Below are 20,348 nucleotides of genomic sequence, written 5' to 3'. Positions count from 1 at the left end.
CGTATTGCTAGAGGAGGGAAGCAGGCTGGGGGAAGGGAATCTACAAACACTCCCTCGTTAATATTGTTCATGCGTGGCCGGGCATGGTGGCTCACACGTGTAATCCTAGCACTCTGGGAGGCTGAGGCGGGCGGATCATTTGAATTCAGAAGTTTGAGAACAGCCTGAGCAAGAGCGAAACTCCGTATCTATTAAAAATACAAATAAATTAATTGGCCAACTAATATATATAGAAAAAATTAGCCGGGCATGGTGATGCATGCCTGTAATCCCAGCTACTCGGGAGGCTGAGGCAGGAGGATTGCTTGAGCCCAGGAGTTTGAGGTTGCTGTGAGCTAGGCTGACACCACAGCACTCTAGCTGGGGCAACAAGAGTGAGACTCTGTCTCCAAAAAAAAAAATATTGTTCATGCGTCATCTACACGCCGGATCATTGTTTGAGCGATTAATCTGGGTTTTGTCTCTGTATATTTCCCTCTTTTCCTTAACCCACCTCCCATTCAAGCAGGTAGCACTTGCCTTAGGGGAGGCACGTGTTAGGGTAAAAACACCTACAGGTCCTAATAGGGAGACAGTGAAAGACAGAAAGGCCTGGGCATCCTGAGAGGCTCCGGTCCAGCCTCAGGGTCACCTCCCCACTCCCACCTCCCTGAGACAGGAGTCAGATATCCTGCAGGCAGTTAGGGGTCAGAAGGACCAGGCCAACAGGATAAGAAGATCACAAGGACAGAATAGCTGTGCTAAGATAAATGTAACCAGCAGAGACCCTTAGTTATTTCACTTTATCCACAACACCTCTATTGAAGGTAAAAGGGGGAATCCCTTTAACTGGGGCATGTGCACAATTGAGGAGACAGTGTCCCTAAATGAACTACCCTCATTAACATAGTAAAAATCACACCCACCAGCGCTGTGGCAGTTTACAAATGCCATAGCAACTCCCGGAAGTTACCCTATAAGGTTAAGAAAGGGGAGAGTTCCCGGTTCTAGGAACTCTCCACCCCTTTCCCAGAAAATCCATGAATAGTCCACCCCCGGCTTAGCATATTATTTGGGATTAGCATAAAAGGACAGACCCTAACCTTGGGTGGCACTGTTCCTTCTTGGATCTGTCTGCTCTTTTACCTATCCTTATGAGCAATTGCAAGCCAAGGGTACTCTGCTTTCAATAAACCTCCGTGCTTTCACTCACCTCTGTCTGAACTCCCTTCTCTTGCCCATGTCCCTGCGCTTCTGTGCAGATGACAGGGACCCACTGCCTCCCTCCACGCCCTTCTTTCTGCAGTCCATGCAAAGCAGGAGTCCTGGAGATGAGTTCCTGCCTGGCCCAGCGCTCCCCAGCCAGCTGTCCGCAGTGCCCAGCACTGTCTCTGCAGCCTGCAGGGCGGCCCCACCTTCCCAGGGTATAAGCAGCTCCCAGCCCCAGCCTGGACCTCCTGCAGGAGGGCAGCAACCCGGCAGAATGGAGTATTCACTGCAGGGCTCCCGCCCTGGTGCTCCGCGTCTCCCACACAGAGCACACACACTCTCCTCTCACACTCACACGTGCACACACTTTCACACATGCTCACACTCACGTGACACACACACGCTTTGCACACACACATGTTCACACATGCAAATGCACACCCATCTTCACACTCAAACACATAACACCTTCACACTTGTACACACACTCCACACTCGTGCTTACACACACATTCACTCACACATATGCTCATGTTCTCACACTTGCGTACACCTGCACACTCACACACATATATGCTTACTAACGACCTCACATTTGCTCACATATCTTTGCACGCTCATGTAGACACACACATGCTCACACACAACCTCAAATTCACATAGGCATTTGCTCACATCCGCTCCCCTTCATGTACTCACATGCAGAGCGTGTTCCCACCCCCACCGGCTTTGCTCCCGGGCAGCTGCTGACACGCACCAGGTAGGACATGGATTCACACTCCGTGGGGAGGAGGGTGGCCTGGAGCTCACTTTTCGGTGGAGGATCAGGAACCCCCAGCTCCAGCTGATGCTGGAAGGAGGCTGGCTTCCCGGAACAGAGTAGGAGAGCTCGAGGGAGGGAGGAGTGCAACCCCCTTGCCAGGACATGGGTCCTTTCCTGGGCGTGCCTGAGCCGATCCCAATTTTCCTGGGTTCTTTCAAAACTTTTTTTCCAAACTGCCTTTTGTGAAAGAATCCCAGTGTGCCAGGCACCAGGCCAAGGGCTTGGGCATGCACCCTTTGCCAATCCAACATGGGTGCAGTCCTAGCCTCATTTCACTCCAGAGGCAACAGAGATTCAGGTCCCAGTGGCTTTGGTCACCATCGATGGCACGGCTGGGAGGGGCAGAGCTGGGGTTCATACCCACCCAGAGGCTCAGCTCACAGCTCTGCGAAGCTCTGAGGCCCGTCCCCTCCGGCACCTCCTGCCCTGGCTGCACACCAGCTCCCTGGAGACTCTGTGTGACATCTGTGGGGACACTCTCCACCTCCCCCTCACAGACTGTGCCCCAGCCCATCCCCTCAGAAGGGAGCTCAGATCCAGGACTCCAGCCATCATCCCTGCCCACACCCTCCCACCCACCCATTGGCCCTGCCAGACTTCAGGGCAAGGAAGGAGGAGCCCTCTGGCTACAGCAACATCCACCTCCAGGAGCTCCGCCAAGAAAAAAACCTCCACAAGGACACACTCAGCTGTTGAAATCTACCATTTCATTTTAAAAGAGACAGTGCTCCTTGGTTCTTGCCCCTGCTACTGCCAGTCACATAAAATCACAGGATCTTTCTGAAGGCAGTTAGATCATACATATCAAAAGTCTTCAAAATGTGCATGCATGGGCACATCTCTTAGCCCAGGAACTCCAGGACTTCCACTTCTAGGAAATGTATCCTAAGGAAATATTTGGACAAGTGAGCAGAGATTTAGGTACAAGGATGTTCACTACAGCACTGCTTAAAACAGCAAGGAACTGAAAACTGCCCAAGGAGCCCAAAATAAAAACAATCTAAATAAATCATAGCACACCCATACAATGGAATATTGTGCACCTATAAAAAAATAGTTGTGAAATATAATCATTAACATAGGAAGATAGTCATAATCTATTTCTGAGGATTTTTTGGTTTTGTTTGCCACAGAGTCTTGTTCTGTTGCCCAGGCTAGAGTACCATGGCGTCAGCCTAGCTCACAGCAACCTCAAACTCCTGGGCTCAAGCGATCCTCCTACCTCAGCCTCTCAAGTAGCTGGGACTACAGGCGCTCACTGCAATGCCCGGCTAATTTTTTCTATTTTTAGTAGAGACAGGGTCTCACTTTCTCAGGCTGGTCTCAAACTCCTGACCTCAAGTGATCCTCCCACCTCACCTCCCAGAGTGCTAGGACTACAGGCATAAGCCACCACGCCCAACCCTATTTCTGAGTTTTAGACAAGCTGTTATAACATATTTGCATGTCGATGCCATTTCAATCAAAAATCTTTATCAGTAAAGAAAAATGTGGAAGTGAATACATCAAGATGTTAACTAACACAGATTCACTATGGAGAATAATGCCACGGATGATTTTTTTTTTCTCTTTTGTATTTTCTGATTTTCCTAACAATATTCAATTACTGTGAGTTTTTTTTTTATTATGTATACATATTACTGTATTTGTTTGACTACATACAAAATATGCCTGGAAGACTATGCAAGGACCAGTGACCCTGGCTGCCGCTGGCAACAGGAGGTTGGTGGCTGAGGGCCAGGGCATTTGGAAGAAGATATTTCATTATGTACTTTTTTGTAGCCTTTGAATTTTGAATCATCTCAATTTAGTATCTTTCACAAATATAAACTAAATTTAAGTTTTGAAACAAAAAAAAATATTTAAAGGGCATCTTTGACATTTCACAAACCCCATTTTTATGCAACAGTGAACATGAAGAGATTTTTTTATATCAGAGTAACAAACTCAAATACCTACAGGGGTCAGGGAGATAAATGAGGGACAGAGCCCATGGAAGCAATAGGGAGTGGTGGGGACTGTCACAAGCTGGAAAGCAGAGGCCCTGTCTATGGCCAGTTAGACCCTGCAGGAAGTCTGCCAGCCCTTCCAATTTACCAATAAAAGCCTAACATCCAGACTTTCATATGCATTTCCTCATTTCAAAACAGGCCCCTCCCCACAAAAATGAGTCTACAGGCCAGGCACAGGCCAGTCTGCAATCCCTACATTACTGTGGAATATTCTTGATTAGAGCCTCAAAGAACATTAGGGAAAAGCAACTTGCCCAGAGTCAAACAGTGGTTACCACAGAGCTCAGACTAAAACCCAGCACCCCGACTCCAGTTTCTACCAGTAGCTAGCTAAGGAGGACTTGGAGAGAGCCAGGCGTTTACAGGGCTATCGGCCCCTTTTGGGGGCACCAGCATTTTAAAAGAGCAGGTCTGAACCTGCTCACTCAGACATTTTAAGAGTGTGAATGAAGGCCCAGCACAGCAGGGTAAGCTCTCCCCGCTGCCCTGAAAGAGCCAGCATCCCCGTAAGGCTGGCCCCGTCAGAGACCAAAGTCAAGGCTTAGAAGCAGGAGGCCAGACTAAAGACCCTGCACACTGGCCTCCAGCCTCCCCACCTCTCTGCCTGTGCCCACCCTACCTGCTTCCACCTCGCTGGCTCACACCCTGGCCAGTCTGCAACCCACTCACATCCACCTCCCACCTGCAGGCTCCCTGACCACACAGAGAAGAGGCAGGATTCAAACTCTGGCTCACTTCTCTAGGCTACTGCTCTTTCCACCCCTGCAGACTCTTTCCTCAGAGATACTTCCAGCCTCTGAGCCCCAGTCCCTTTACCCATGGACACCTCTGTCATAGGGTGGCGTGAGTTACAAAGGACGGGAGGTGAAGAAATTGAAGGTAAGACCATTTTTATCCACTACATTGGCAAAGGTTTTAAAATGGTAATACTCGGCACTTGTGAACATGTAATGAAATGGTCCACATTGGCTGGGCGCGGTGGCTCACGCCTGTAATCCTAGCACTCTGGGAGGCCGAGGCCGGCGGATTGCTCAAGGTCAGGAGTTCGAAACCAGCCTGAGCAAGAGCGAGACCCCGTCTCTACTAAAAATAGAAAGAAATTAATTGGCCAACTAACATATATATAGAAAAAATGAGCCAGGCATGGCAGTGCATGCCTGTAGTCCCAGCTACTTGGGAGGCTGAGACAGGAGGATCCCTTGAGCCCAGGAGTTTGAGGTTGTGTCAAAAGAAAGGAAGGAAAGAAGGAAGGAAGGAAGGAAGGAAGGAAGGAAGGAAGGAAGGAAGGAAGGAAGGAAGGAAGGAAGGAAATGGTCCTTTTTCACATCCTTAAATGAGATTCCCACGTTGAGTGCTCAGAAGGGTCCCTGCACATTGGAAGAGCTCAGTAAATCTCAATGACTACTTGGTGATGAAATGACCATACTCTACAAGTCGAATGATAAGGAGCAAATAAATAAATAAAAATTAAAAATAAATGACCACTGTGGCTCACGCCTGTAATCCTAGCTCTTGGGAGGCCGAGGCGGGCGGATTGCTCGAGGTCAGGAGTTCGAAACCAGCCTGAGCAAGAGCGAGACCCCGTCTCTACTATAAATAGAAAGAAATTAATTGGCCAACTGATATATATATAAAAAATTAGCTGGGCATGGTGGCGCATGCCTGTAGTCCCAGCTACCCGGGAGGCTGAGGCAGAAGGATCACTCGAGCCCAGGAGTTTGAGGTTGCTGTGAGCTAGGCTGACGCCACGACACTCACTCTAGCCTGGGCAACAAAGCGAGACTCTGTCTCAAAAAAAAAAAGAAATAAATAAATGACCACACTCTTACATCTGTCACCCTGGGTGGAAGACAGTGGTGTCGTCATAGCTCACAGCAACCTTAAACTCCTAGGCTCAACCAATCCTCCTGGCTCAGCCTCTGGAGCCTCTGCAGTAGCTGGGACTACAGGTGCACCACATGCCTGCCTAATTTTTCTGGGGTCTCACTCTTGCTCAGGCTGATCTCAAACTCCTGAGCTCAGGCAATCCTTCCGCCTCATCTTCCCAGAGTGCTAGGATTACAGGCATGAGCCACCATGCCCAGCCTGTTAATTTTCCATAATAGTTCCTCCTTTTGACAAAAGGGGAAGCCTGGGACTATAAGGTGACTTGCTGAAGTCACACAGCTGGTAACACGGGGATCAGACTTGGCGATCTTTCCCCTTCTCTGCCTTCCTAGAGGACTTGTCTTGGGCCCCTCCCAGACCACCAGAATGGGACACAGTTGGGCAACCCTGTACCACCCAACTGCCCCTGACCCACTCCTCTGAGGCCCCGCCTGCATGGCTTTGCCCCGACTTCAGCATCTCTTGGGGCCCAGCTAAGATCCTCAGGCCTCCATGTACCTTCTCTTCCAAGAAGCAAACTTCAGGACAGGAGAGAAAGGTTCACTGTGAGATGGTCCCACAGCTCTGGGGAGAGAAGCTGCAGGAGGCGGCCAGGAGCCGGGAAGGGGGTGAGGGTGTTCAGGCAGGGCCTGGGGTGCGGGCTGTCAGGGCGCCCTCGCTATGTGGACAAAAGGTCCTGTGACCTAGGGTGCCCGCGAAGGTGCTCAGGCCACAACCGCACTATGGCCACAACCACGGAGCAAGGATCACACAGGGAGGAGTCTCGGGCACTCCCGGAGAGGGGGCCACACTCTGACTCCTGTGAGGGCCATAATGAGCAAGGCTACTCCCTTCACCTCTGTCCTTCATTGACCAAGCCAGGTGCACCTGATCTCCCTCTAGGACACACCCCTTCCCCTGCTCTCCACCCAATGAACTTCCAGAAGGAGAGTCCATCCAGATCTAAGCCAATCAGCACATTGCACTCCTGGCTACAGTGATTGGTTCAGGATGGACACATGACCTAAGTGGATCCAATCAGAGCACATGTCAGAGTTTGCCTGAAACTGCTAAAACAGACTATCACCAGATTGTCATATGCAGCCCCCACAAGCCTTTTAGTCCCTAGTACCAGTCTTGGGGCCATAAGGAGAGTCTCCAGACTGGCCCATTACCAAGAAAACAGAATAACAGGACTCAGGACTCAGTTTCCGAGTCTCCATCATATGTTTGAGTTCTGACACCACTGGACTGTGTGTGTTACTAAAGCCTAAAAAATCCTGTTTTGCTTAAGCAAGTTTAGCGTGGGTTTTCTATTACAGATGCCCGACATAACAAAGGTTCGACTTACTATTTTGCAACCTTACGATGGGTTTATGGGGACACAATCCCATAATAAGTAAAGAAGCTCCTTACAATTTTTGATGGGGTACTGTTTCTACTGAATGCCTACCGCTTTGGCACCATCCTCAAATCGAAAAATCTAAGTCCAGGCATTGTAAGTTGGGAACTTTCTGCTGTGCTGCCAGCATTAAATGCATATTCTACTTACAATGGGCTTATCAGGATGTAGCCCCATCAGAAACACAGGAGCACCTGTACTCACAACCAAAAGAATCCTAAATGATAAGTATACATGGTAGAGCTGTCCAGATGCACACCCAAGATGAGAGTTTGGCCCTCCTACTGCTCATGTCAAAAGCCAAGGACACAGGGTACCTTCTTATCCCAGAAAGGTCTGCCAGTCCCTCCCCTCTGAGGTCTCAGACTCCAGTGGCTGGCAGTCTGCCCAGGACCTCTCTCCAGACATCCACACCACGAACGGGCACACACACACATGCCACACACAGCACTGGGTGGACTTTTATTTTTAAGTCAAAGGCACAGCCTGGATGGGCTGAGGCAGCGACCACGGATGCCCAGCCCAGGCCCCCAAGGTCCCACCCCTAGCCAGGAACAGCTGTGCCAAAGGGGAGGGGGTGGGTGAGAAGGGGGGCCTCCCCTCTTAGGGGGTCGCCTACTTCTTTCCTCAGCCCCAATAGGGGAGAAGCAGGTGACATAATGTGAGGCAGAAATGCTTCAGGGGGTCCCTCAAGCCCTCTCCCTCAATCCCCCCAACACCGGTGTTTGGTGGACATAATTGCACAGACAGTCCATAAAGTGACAGCTTGATGGGTGCCCCCTCCCAGGAGCAGGACCTCAAGGGAGAATAGGGGAGGGGGGGTCCCAGTTTCTCCCTTGGCAACAGTGTTTAGAAATGGGGGGGGTCCTTCCCGTTGGAGCAGCCCCCTGGGAGGAGCCTTCTACCCAGATGAGGCAGTGGCTTAGGAGAGGGCCTCCCACGCCCCGCTCCGCAGCAGGCCCCCTCCTTCCCTGCATCTCTAACTCTATCTGGTAAGACATAAAAAATTCTCAGCTTATAAAAATACTTCTGCTCTGTCTGGGAGTAGGGTGGGAGGGGGAAGGACGATCCCTGGGGATCAGGGCGGAGCCGCTGGCAGAGGGCTGGGGGCAGTAAGCCGGGCTCCCAGGACACAGCCCCTATGGGGGAAGCGGGGATCACAGTGGCAGGGGCTAGGAGGGGGGCAGGGGGCCGTTGGCTCGGCGGGGGGTGCCCTTGGCGGTGGGCGCTGGCGAGCCGCGGCGGGAGGCGGTGGCGCTCCGCAGCTTCTGCTTCCGCCGCTTGGCCAGGGGCGCGTTCTCCACGCTCTTCAGGAAGAAGCCCTCGCGCTTGCCCCGGTTGAACGCCTGGTGGAAAGGAGCGGGTGAGTCCCCGGCCTAGCCCTGGCTTCCAGATCCTAGCTTTGGCTTCCATTCCTGGACCTTCCCCCCCCTCGACCCACCCCTCTAGGTCAAGGCCAACGGGCCCCTGGCCTCAGGCCTCCAGCCTACCGCAAGGTCAGGGCCCAGACCGACCAGAGGCCAGACTGCGTTCACCTCAAATTCAGGCCGGTAATGACGGCCCCACCCTTACCATGAAGGTGGCGTTGAGCCCTGAGCGCACTGCGGGCCCGGAGGACTCCAGCACGTCGGGCGTCCGGAGCGGAGGCGAGGAGCGCGCACTGCCGTCCTGCAGCCACGAGCTGCCCCGCAGCCCCTCGAGCTTCAGCCGCTTGGCGGGGTCAACAGTCAGGAGCCCTGGGGGCAGGGGGCGGAACCGTGGGGAGGAGCCTTGTGTGGAGCCTGCGCCGCAGCTAACAGCCCCACTCCCGTCCCCTACCCACCCCCCAACCGGGACCCAGGGAACGTCCCCATCCCAGCATAACCACATGACCACTGCTCCCCAACAGTGATCTGCGACCTGCAGCTCCGCACCTCGGACCAGCTCCTTGGCTTCCTCCGACACACCCTGCCAGGCCTCCCCGTCAAGAGAGAAGCGCCCCTCGCGGATCTTGCACATGATCTCGGCCGCCTGGCTCTGCCCGCCCTGGCCTGAGGCCCCCTGGAAGGGCACCTGCCCCGACAGCATCATGTACTAAGAAGGGGGGGCGGGGCGGGGAATGAGACCGGCCCAGGCCACAGGCTGAGCCCGACCCCTCAGCACGCCCACAGAACCATCCAGCCTCTCCTCTAGGGTACCTCCTGAGACCCGCGGGTGACGAACCCTGACTTCCAACCCCTACTACACGGTGCCGCGACCCCGGCACGAGCAACCCTGCCTCTGTATTAGGATGGCCCCTGATCCACCCTCAGCCCAAACCCTTCCTCCCCCACCGACATGACTGCTGTCTCCTTCCTCGGGCTTCTCCGCATCTGGAAGACCTCTGACCCCAGGCCCAGGCGACCCTGCACCCTCCTCGAGGAGCGCGTCCCATACCAGAATGACGCCCAGGCTCCAGAGGTCGCAGGACTCGTCGTAGCCCTGCTGCGCCAGCAGCTCGGGGGCCGCGTACTGCAGCGTGAAGCAGGGCGTCTGCATGGGCCTCCCGGGGCTCTGCGGCCGCAGCCGCGCGAACCCGAAGTCGATGATCTTCACCGGGGCCCCGGGCGTGTCGTCGGCGTACAGGATGTTCTGTGAGGGCGGCGGGGCTGTGGTCAGAGGCGGGCCCGGCGCCGCAGCCCCGCCCCGCCCGGGGCCCTGCGCCCACCTCGGGCTTGAGGTCGCGGTGCACGACGCCCGCCTCCTCGTGCATGAAGCTCACGGCCGACACGAGGCTGCGCAGGATCTGGCTCGCCTCCGACTCGCTGAAGTGCCGCTTCTTGCGGATGTGCTCCAGCAGCTCGCCGCCCCGCAGCAGCTCCAGCACTAGGTAGGTGTGCAGCTGTGCGGGGCACCCGGGCGCGGTCAGCACGCGCCGCGCCGGGCCGGCCCCGCCCGCCAGCCAGGCCCCGCCCCGTCCTCGGGCGCCGCCCCTGTTCGAGCCGGACCTCCAGACCACCCCGAAAGCCACGCTTAGGCGCCACCTCAGGGTCTCGGGACCTACCCCACTGCCTTCAGAGCCGCCCTCCCCCGCCCCCGCTCCTTGAGGACCACCTTAAAACTCTGCCACCGCAAACCCTACCCCTGCATGCCCTCCCCAAATGCCGTTTCCTTGGCCATCCTCAGCTCCTCAGCCTTCCAGCCCTCAGGCCCTACTCCCCTGAAATCCCACCTACAGGCTCTCTGGTTCCCTCCGGGCCCACCTGGGACCCCCTCCCCCCCCCTTGGTGCCCTCAGGCCCCGCCTCCGGGCCCTCTTCTCCGCCCACCTCCCCGCCTCTGGCGTCCCTGCGTTCCAGCCTGTTCGGAAGGCGTCACCTGGTCGTGGTGCACCTCGTGCAGAGTCACCACGTTGGGGTGCGACTGGCACAGGCGCAGGGCGGCCACTTCCCGCTGCGTGTTCGCCTCCAGCCTGGGGGCGGGGCAGGCGGGGTTAGGGTGGCCTACCTCTAGCTCCGCCCCCGGACGCAGCCCTGCCGGTCCCCGCCCGCCCCGGCCCTTATTAGGTCTCGGCCTGCCCACCTGCGACTGAGGATCTTGACGGCGAACTCCTGGCCGCTCTGGCGCTGGCGACAGCGGCGACACACGGAGAAGCTGCCCTGGCCCAGCGCGGGCTCCCGCAGGTCCAGCTCGTACTGCTGGAAGAAGGGCGAGTCCTGGAGGCGAAGACAAAGGGCAGTCAGAGGTCCCTCCCGGGAGACACGCAGCTGCGCCACGCCCGCCTCGGTGAGGCTCTGACCTCACCGAGATCACACCGCAGTCGCTGGCTGACACGGGCTCAGAGTCTGCCAAAACCCGTCTCACTCCACCTGGGTCAGCCCACCTGCATCATGGCGCTCCTGGCCACCGCGGCCCGACCTGGGCGGTCTTCAGCGCCAGGCGCTTCCAGAACATCGGTCATCACCGCATTATTGTGGTCAAACAGGATGGACGGTGCCACGAAGGAGTATCCCTGCGAGGGGTGAGAGGCAAGGGTGGATGGGCATGGGGGCTGGGGGTGCAGGTGAGAAGTCCCTGCAAGGCCCAGACCTAGGGGCAGGGGCAGGGCGAGACTCTTGGACAAGGGGGCGGCGGGGATGTTCCCGTTGCATCCTGCTGCACGGGATGTGTGGACCCATTTTTTCCCACCTTGTTTTATAATACTTGGAGCCATATCTGTCCCCCAATCAGTCTGTAACCCCGCCTTTCTCATCACAGTGACCACCTAGTTCCTCCCCCTCCCAGGTGTCAAGGCCCAGAAAATGATGGGCCCAATGCAGGACTGTGGCCTGGCTCCACGCTAAGTTTACGAGAATTAAGCTCTATCCTCTAAGGAAAAAACTCCAAAAAACTCTGCTTCTGCAAGGGCAGCTACAGAGGAAACGCAGAGGAACCAGAGTTGATTATTTGCTTTTCCTAAAGATCCATGTCCTGGCAATCTAAGGGGCTTTCAAGGATAATTTTAACTGTATGTCACTGTCTCCTAAAAATGTAGTCCTGCTGTACCCTAGATTACAAGCTCCACGTTGGTGGGATTTTTGTCTGTTAGGTTCACTGATATGTCCCCAGTGCCAAGATCAGTGCCTGACACGTTGCAGGCACTAAGTACACATTTTTGGTTTTGTTTATTTATTTTTTTTTTTTTGAGACAGAGTCTCGCTTTGTTGTCCAGGCTAGAGTGAGTGCTGTGGCGTCAGCCTAGCTCACAGCAACCTCAAATTCCTGGGCTCCAGCAATCCTCCTGCCTCAGCCTCCCGAATAGCTGGGACTACAAGCATGCACCACCATGCTCAGCTACTTTTTTCTATATCTATTAGTTGGCCAATTAATTTGTTTCTATTTATAGTAGAGACAGGGTCTTGCTCTTCCTCAAGCTGGTTTTGAACTCCTGACCTCGAGCAATCCGCCCGCCTCGGCCTCCCAGAGTGCTAGGATTACAGGCGTGAGCCACCGCGCCCAGCCACGCATGAACAATATTAACGAGGGAGTGCAGTGTTTTTTTGTTTTTTTTCTTTTGAGACAGAGTCTCACTTTTGTTGCCCGGGCTAGAGTGCTGTGGCGTCAGCCTCCCGAGCAGCAATCCTCCTGCCTCAGCCTCAAGAGGAGCTGGGACTACAGGCATGCGCCACCATGCTCGGTTAATTTTTTCTATATATATTAGTTGGGCAATTAATTTCTTTCTATTTATAGTAGAGACGGGGTCTCGCTCTTGTTCAGGCTAGTTTTGAACTCCTGACCTCGAGCAATCCCCCTGCCTCGGCCACCCAGAGTGCTAGGATTACAGGCTTGGGCCACCATACCTGGCCCACATTTTTTTAATCATTAAATGAGTGAATGGAAGTAAACACCTACTCAGACAAAAGAACTTTCCCACTAGGACTGTAAGACAATGGAACGAGGGATGTTCAAGCATGGAGTTGTCAATTTGTCTCACTCTGTTGCCCAGATCTGAAGTATAATAGCCCAATCATAGCTCACCGTAACCTAGAACTCCTGGGCTCAAGCAATCCTCCTGCCTCAGCCTCCTGAGTAGCTGAGACTACAGATACATGCCACCATCCTCAGCTAGTTTTTTAATTTTTTGTAGAGAGATGGGGTCTCCTGTGTTGCCCAAGCTGGTCTTTAACTTCTGGCTTCAAGCAATCCTCCCTCCTCAGCCTCCCAAAGTTCTGGGATTGTAATAATCGTCAATTCTAAGAGCTTCACAGAGGGGACTGATCCATCTATACTTGATATTGATCTATTCTCATTTAATATTTATAGACCATGTTCTACAGGTCAGGCCCTCACACTGGGCCTGGGGACACAGGAATTAAACACAGTCCCACCCCCTGGGGTCTTCCAGACCAGGGGAGACGGCCTCAGGATACAAGAAGACAAACTGCTCAGAAGAGGTGCTGTTCACAGAGGGCTGGTGCGCAAGAGCAAGGTGACCCAGGGGGCCAGGTGAGCGGCCAAGGAGGCCTAAAAGGTGAGTGGGAGCTTGCTGGGGGGCTACTATAGGGAAGGCATGCCAGGAAGGTGGGAACGGCATGTTCAGAGGTGTGTTCTGGAACCTCTGAGCACTTCGGTACTGCCCTCCAGAGAACCAGGTAGGATAACAGCACTGGTACCGAGCAAGGACCGCATCACACAGGGCTGAGCAAAGGAATTTGGACTTGCAAGGCAGACCTAGGCTTCTAAAATTGGGTGGAGGGGGCCTGTGTCCCTAGGAATGTGATGTGCTATGCCAACGACAGGCAAAGCCACAGTATAAACATGGCATCTCTTCCTAGATGTCCACTTAAGCAAGAGTCTCATTTAAAACAATATTTTTGAATAGAAAAGATAATGGAATAAAGGGAAATTAACACAAAGTTTAAAGATAAACCACAAACCATCAAACACATGTCCTGCCCTGATGGTCTCTGTGCGGACAGTACCAGGTGCCCTACAAGGGGAGAGGTCTGGGGGAGAGGCTGAGTCCTGCTCAGGAAACGGGGCCTGTGCCGTGCCACGGGTCAGCCAGGGCTGAGGTAGCAACGGCATCCTGTCTGTCCTGCGTCTGGGGTTCCATGAGTTCTCACTCACCTGAAAGATGCGAGGGTCCCCAGACGGGGGGCTGCCAGGGGGTGAGTAGACAGGCTCCAGCCGAGTAAATTCCTCTGCAAAGTTGCTCACATCCAGCTCCGAGCGGATCTGGGGCTGGAATGGGGCTGGAATCTTCCTGGCAGCCAGAGCAGCCCAATCCAGACCCTGGGGAAAAGGAATCAGAGATTAGGTGTCAAAGGGCAGGAACCAGAAGCCCCATTCCACTCAGGCCACCCTCACTAGGCAGCTCCTCAGCAAGGCAGGGGCTTGGCTGGCATCTGGGGTGTACAACTGTTCTCTCTGCTGCCCCAGCTTCCATTTGCCACCTTCTGTTATCAGAACTCCTGTTCCCCTTGGAGGACCACCATTCCTCCACACTTGTCAGTTCTGGAACTTTTAATAGAATTAGTGTGAAAACAAACAAATCTCTTTCTCCTACTGGACTTAAATCTGAGAGGGTATGAGTCTGGATGTGCCAGGGACCCTCTCAGGGTCTAATAATGTCCCTATGCAGAAAAGCAGAACCAAGAGACAGTTTTAGCACCTAGATGCAGCCTTGCCTGAAGTCAGGCCACTTTTCCTTGGACTTTTCACTTACAGCACTTAAAATATGCCCTTTTATGTTTAAGCTAGTAAATATAAAAGTGGCATGACCTGTTAATTGCCTGCCTAATATCCATTCTCTGTCTTTTCTCCCTGTCTTACTTAGTACAATAGCCCCAGTTTCATTCCAGGAACCAATACACAATTAAAGGACTATATTACAAACTTCCAGCCGGGCATGGTGGCTCATGCCTCTAATCCTAGCACTCTGGGAGGCCGAATAGGGAAGATTGCTCAAGGTCAGAAGTTTGAGACCAGCCTCAGCAAGAGCGAGACCCTGTCTCTACTAAAAATAGAAAAAATAGCCAGGCATGGTGATGCATGCCTGTAGTCCCAGCTACTTGGGAGGCTGAGGCAGGAGGATCGCTTGAGCCCAGGAGTTTGAGGTTGCTGTGAGCTAGGCTGATGCCACGGCACTCTAGCCCGGGTGACAGAGCAAGACTGTCTCAAAAAAAAAAAAAGATTATTAGAAACTTCCTTGCAGTTAGGAATTACCAATAATTTGTCAGTAAGAACTGTCAGGTAGGACTCCAGGAAAAGCTCCTTAAGAGGAAGGTGTGTAGTTGGCAGGTGCCCTTTCTGTCCTGCTCCGTCTTCCTCCTGCCTGCTGCCTGGGGAGCAGCCTAGATGGCAAGAGTCCAGCAGCCACTTTGAACCACAAAGCAACCCTGGGGATGGAGGCTGCATGCTAAGAATGAAGGAATATTTTTTTAAAAAAAGAGAAAGAGAGCTTGAATTCCTGAAGACACCGTGACACCATGATGACACCACAGCAGCCCTCTGGACTTCTTTTGTGTGAGAAAATAAAGAAACCTCTATCTTGCTCAGATCACTGTTCATTCTGACCTCTGTTGCAAGCAGCCAGACTCTATTTCAATGGGACCACCATTTTGAGTTGGGATTTTTTTGTCCCTTGCAGCCAGTTGGACTGACTAGGACTTGGAAGGCCCCAGTTCTGCCACCAGGGACCTCAGCCCTGCTGTCACCAAAGAGGCTGTCCAAGAGAAGGCAGAATGAAGGGAACACCCTTTGCAAGCGCCAGGCCTTGAAGACTTTGGGGCCTCTCCAGTATAACTGGTCAACCTACTCCAGCACCCAGCAGAGCGCCCAGCATGGGCGCAGGGCGGACCTGGGAAGTCGCTGCAAGAAACCGACACTGCTCGGCCACTTCTCCCTCACCCCTGCGCACACAGCACCCCCCACCCCTATAGGGACATCTTCACCTGGGAGACCTAGATTCCTGTCCGAGAGGCATCGGAGGAAGGCCTTTCCAGGCAGGTACTGCAGGAAGATGCAAGGAGATGGCACTCGTAGCACAGGTAACAGGATACCTGGCCCACAAATTGGGTGCTTTTGTTAGGATGTCAGACAAGTGGAAAATCTGACGCCCAAATGTAAACAGCAGAATGTAGCAGTAAAGAGTACCCCCAGTCCAGGGTCTGAAGCTGAGCCCCATCACTTCCTACTTGGGTGACCTTAGGTAAATGACTTAACTACTCAGAACATCAGCTTCCTCATCTATAAAGATGGGGATAATCAGAGCGGTTCTGAGGGCCACGTGAAATGCTATATAAGTCAGGGGTTCCCACCCTGTGGTGAGTTGTGTAATTATTTCGTTATATATTACAATGTAATAATAATAGAAATAAAGTGCATGATAAATATAATGCACTTGAATCATCCCAAAACCATCCCCCACCTCCCGGGTCCATGGAAAAATTGTCTTCCATGAAAATGGTCCCTAGTGCCAAAAAGGTTGGGGACCACTGATATAAGCGAAGGAGGTAGCCACTGTTACAGGTCCTGCTAGGCACTGCTGCTGGCCTCGCACGAGGAAGAACACACTCTGTGTTGCACTCTAACACGTGTGTGCTCTTAACAAGGGAATAAAAACCAACATGGCCTCGTCAACCATCCACCTGAATTAATGGCACACAGACTGTACAGGGACAAAGAACAAAATGCCTGGGTAGATGCAGAGAGCCCTAAGTGGGATTTTTAGTACTGATTTGGGCCAACAGGTGACCTACCTAGAGCCAAGACCCATCCCCAGCTGGAATGCACCATTTACTGTGCCATCCGGGGCAGGTCAGCTGCCTTCTCTGGGTCTAACAAAAAGGACTGATCCATCCGTTCTCAAGTCCCTGCTAGCCCGACAGTCAATGAACCTAGAATTCTTTCCTTCAGGAATGCACCTGCCAAGTCCCAGTGGGGATGGATGTGGAAATAAGCCTCAACTTATATACACACGCCTTCTTCATTTGGGGGGTTTCCCAGATAAAGTGAAACTGGCCAGGCTCAGACCCTCCCTCCGGTGTCTCCCAACCCAGAGCAGCAGTTCGACTTGAATGTGCACAGGGAGGTGTGGGGGTCCCGGCGTCAGCAGCCTCACCTGGAAGAAGGGGTGGTTCTTGACTTCTTGTGCCCCCTGGGGCCCCGCACCCAATCGCTTCTTGGGGTCCTTGCAAAGCAGCCGCTGCAGCAGGTCCTGCGCCACAGGCCCAATCCGGGGGGGGAAGGGAGGGGAGCACTTCAGGATCCGTCTGGGAGGATTGGGGGGGGGCGTCAGGGGCAGCGAGCCCTCCCCACAGCCCTGCCCAGGCAGGCCCTGCAGCCCCTTGGCCACCCTCCACCTCCAGACCTCCAGCCCTACTCACCGGGACACCTCGGCCTGCGTGTTCCTCTCGCCCTCCAGCGTGAAGGGTGAGGCCCCCGTCAGCAGCTCAAAGAGCAGGATGCCCAGGCTCCACCAGTCCACAGCCTGCGGAGGAGGACAGGGGGTGAGGGTGTGGCCTCACCCACCTCCCCACCTCTACTTCCACCCCCACTTCCCCGCAAACCCACCTTGCCATGCCCCGCCTTGCTGCGGATAATTTCAGGGGCCATGTACTCGATGGTGCCACAGAAGGAGAAGGTCCGCTCTTTCTGGAGGGCAAGAGGACCTGTTTGGACATCCAAGCCTCTCTTGTGCCCCGGCGGCCCCCAAGGCCCAGGGTAGACTCGCTAGACTTGTGAGGTTGGGAGTGGAGTGGGGACTTCCTGGATCTACTCACTTCTGCACCCCCAGAACACAGGCGTGGAGCAGAAAGAGGCAGGAAGGAGAAGGCTTGAGTGGGACGTGGAGGCCAAGACTGCTGCCACTCACCTCCTCCGTCAGGAACTCTTTGCTCAGCCCAAAGTCCGTGAGGACGACGTGGCCCTCCGAGTCCAGCAGCACGTTCTCCAGCTTCAGGTCTCGGTAGATGATGCCAAGCTGGCGGGGCGAGAGGGACACTGAGGCTTCCTCCCTAGGACCCTCCCCAGCTCCTGCAGCTCGTGTCCCTGCTCAGGATAAGGAGAAGAGCCCCCTGAAGAAGGTCACCTGCCTGCAGAGGGTCGGTGTCCAGGGCAGAGCTGGGCCATTGGAGAAGAAAGGCCATTTAAGACATAAAGCGAGGAACGAGGGCCCCACGGACCGGCCCCAAGGTCCCAGAGCGAGGAAACTGTGTGAAGAGCCCCATTTCAAGGAGGCCTTGGGAGCCAAGGCGCGAGTTCTCCATTTGAGGAAGTTCTGTGAACTCAGCCGAGTTCCCCGTGAGGAAAAAGCCCGCCAGGCAGCGCTGAGGCTTCCTGCCCAGAGTCCTGGGGAAGCAGCTCCAGCCCCACCGAGAGCAGCACCTGCGCCAGGGAGCCCAGAGACAGACCCAGGCTGCCATGCGTTTAGGCCCCTTATAAAGCCCAGACCCATATAAGGACTAGCACACAGAATAATGAGGCAAAGAAGTAAAATAATTAATTTAAAAAGTAAAATTATATTTTTAAAAATTAAAAAAATTAAAAAAAAAAAAAAAAAGCCCAGACCCAGGTCCTCACCTACCTTGTGCAGGTGTTCCAGAGCCAGCACGATCTCACCCCCGTACACGCGCACCTCGGCCTCCTTGAAGTACTGGCGCTGGTAGAGATGGGTGAACATCTCGCCACCACTCACGTAGTCTGGGGGTGCAGTGGAGGTTAGAGAGCAGCCCCACAGGGTGGCCCCACCCCCTGCCATGCCCCCCACTGTGGGTAAGTGGTGTGCACTCACCCAGGATGAGGTGCAGCTTGGCATCTGTCTGGAAGGCATAGTGCAGTGTGACCAGGAAGGGTGCCTGGCGCACCAGCTCCAGCACTGAGCGCTCGGTGCGCGTGTGCTCCTGCGTCTTGGCACGCTGCACCAGCGCCGCCTTGCGCAGCACCTTCATGGCGTACAGCTTCCCGGAGTCGTGCCCGCCCGCCTTCCGCACCAGGAACACTTTCCCGTAGGCTGTGGGAGCAGCGGGTGGGCGGAGGGTGGGCTGTGAGCAGGAGGGTGGTGCAGACTAGGGGGTGCAGGCGATGCCAACCCAGGAGGGTGTGCAATTTGGGGGAAGAAGCAGGGGCGAGAGGCAGGTGTGCAAAAAGCTGGCACAGCCTTATAAGGAAAAGGTGTGCACACCCCGGGAGGGTGCTCCACAACCAGAGAAGGGGTGTGCAAACCCAGCTAGGGAGCATGCAACTCCAGGAGGCCTGCAGCGAGGGGTGGGGGTGGGGCATGTGCAAACCTGCGAAAGATCAGATGGATGTGAAAGGATGCAAATGCAAGGAAAGAAGGCAGAGGTGTGCCCAGGCCAGCGGAGGGACGTGCACACCAGGCCTGGGGAGTTTGAAAAACGTGGGAGGGGGCTCTCATATTCGGAGAAGGGGAGGAGCTGTGTAAATCACTTGGAAGGGGTGCAAACCCCCAGGTGTGTTGGCACACCCAGGGAGGGGGCATGCACGCCCAGGACCTTGCAGGGAGGAATGATGTCAGCGTGGAGTGCCCTGGAAGTGGGCATGCAAACCCTGGCTAGGCAGGGCGGGGCAGGCAAGGCAGGCTTTGACGGGAAAGGGTGGGGGGCCTTCCCAGTGGCCTGGCCCAGGCTCAGGCGAGTGAGCAGACAGGAGGCCCAGGGCTCAGGGCCTGGGACACATGCCCGGTGGACGGGGGTCCTCACCTCCCGTGCCCAGCACCTTGAGCAGCTCGAAGTTCTCCACGCTCACCTTCTCCTCATGCCCGGTCAGGTTGGCTGCGGGCACACAGGGTGAATGAGCCCAGCCAGCCCATGACCCTTCCCGCCCGCCCGGGGCAGCCGTCAGGGGTTCCACACCCACCTTCTGTGATCCACAGCTCCACCGCACAGCCCTCTTCTTCGTCCTCGTCCCCCATGGCGGGCGGGTCGCTGGGGCCCGCGCAGCTCGGGCTCCGGGCGGCGCCGGTTACATGGCGGCTTCGGCCGGGGCGGGCGCTTCCTGGTGCCGCCTCCGGGGCCGAGTCGGGCGCCGGCGCCGCCTCCCGGCTCCCCGCCCCGCGGCCTGAGTCAGGCGGCTGGAACGTGACAGCGCCGGGCTGCGGGTGGGCGCCGGCAGAGGAGGCCCTGTCCCTGGGCCCGGGGCGGCCGTCAGGGTGCGCTCCGGAACCCACCCACCCCCAGGCTCCGGGGGACTGGAAGTACCCCTCGGGAGCCATGCCTGCGACCGAGGACAACCTGGAGCCCCTGTTGGGCCAACGCCACCAAGCCAGGTGTCTGCCCCAGGACGCTGCTACAGCCAGTGGTGCCGTGGGTGCCCGCTCAGGCGTTTATAGAGCCCTCCCTTCCACCTGTGCCAGCCTGAGGGCAACCAAGCACCTTCTGTTCAATTCTCTTAGCCACCAGCCCAAGTTAGGGGTTTAATAAAAATCACAGCCCACCCACTTCGTTTTTGATCACTCCCTGACGGTACAAATAGGGAAGGAATTGGTATGTCCCCTTGACAGATGAGCAGCCGGAGGCCAGCGGCTGCCAGCACAGGCTCAGCCCGGCCGTGGCCACGTGCTTGGTGCTGGACAGGCTAAGGGGGGTGTGGATTCCATA

The 20,348-nt window shown here is 55.1% G+C and overlaps 1 protein-coding gene and 1 long non-coding RNA gene across 3 annotated transcripts; both read right to left on the bottom strand.

Moving 5' to 3' along the window:
- Window positions 1–2,701: 2,701 nt before the first annotated feature.
- LOC142870576 (uncharacterized) lies at window positions 2,702–6,629 on the bottom strand. The gene is made up of 2 exons (XR_012918911.1): window positions 6,409–6,629; window positions 2,702–2,896 (listed from the first exon to the last, which is right to left on the bottom strand). It is a non-coding gene; the product is annotated as an uncharacterized LOC142870576 (long non-coding RNA).
- A 1,110-nt stretch (window positions 6,630–7,739) lies between these two features.
- RPS6KA4 (ribosomal protein S6 kinase A4) lies at window positions 7,740–19,737 on the bottom strand. 2 transcript variants are annotated; one of them, XM_012777949.2, is made up of 17 exons: window positions 19,609–19,737; window positions 19,452–19,523; window positions 18,524–18,742; window positions 18,317–18,432; window positions 17,606–17,713; window positions 17,305–17,385; window positions 17,118–17,221; window positions 16,853–17,003; window positions 13,858–14,022; window positions 11,132–11,260; window positions 10,831–10,964; window positions 10,627–10,720; window positions 9,978–10,151; window positions 9,707–9,901; window positions 9,205–9,364; window positions 8,864–9,027; window positions 7,740–8,637 (listed from the first exon to the last, which is right to left on the bottom strand). In XM_012777949.2, the coding sequence occupies exons 1-17, from the start codon at window positions 19,661–19,663 to the stop codon at window positions 8,464–8,466; spliced, it is 2,295 nt and encodes a 764-aa protein (XP_012633403.1). In that variant the 5' UTR covers window positions 19,664–19,737; the 3' UTR covers window positions 7,740–8,463. The 2 variants fall into 2 exon arrangements, with proteins under 2 accessions (XP_012633403.1, XP_012633404.1); XM_012777950.3 differs by having other exon boundaries at window positions 19,498–19,523.
- Window positions 19,738–20,348: the final 611 nt, after the last annotated feature.

Source organism: Microcebus murinus, chromosome 4 (assembly GCF_040939455.1).
Source record: "Microcebus murinus isolate Inina chromosome 4, M.murinus_Inina_mat1.0, whole genome shotgun sequence".
In the NCBI taxonomy this organism is placed as follows: Eukaryota; Metazoa; Chordata; class Mammalia; order Primates; family Cheirogaleidae; genus Microcebus; species Microcebus murinus.
The sequence above is the reverse complement of the archived record's forward strand: the minus strand, read 5'-3'. Positions and strand labels throughout refer to the sequence as shown.

Excerpts from the sequence above, each read along its gene's own strand:
- RPS6KA4 (XM_012777949.2), bottom strand. The coding sequence starts at position 19,663 with ATGGGGGACGAGGACGAAGAAGAGGGCTGTGCGGTGGAGCTGTGGATC. Across the intron at positions 14,023-16,852 it reads AGAACCACCCCTTCTTCCAG|GGTCTGGATTGGGCTGCTCT; the intron begins GTGAGGCTGCTG and ends CCTTTTCCCCAG. Across the intron at positions 10,965-11,131 it reads CCAGGAGCGCCATGATGCAG|GACTCGCCCTTCTTCCAGCA; the intron begins GTGGGCTGACCC and ends CTTCGCCTCCAG.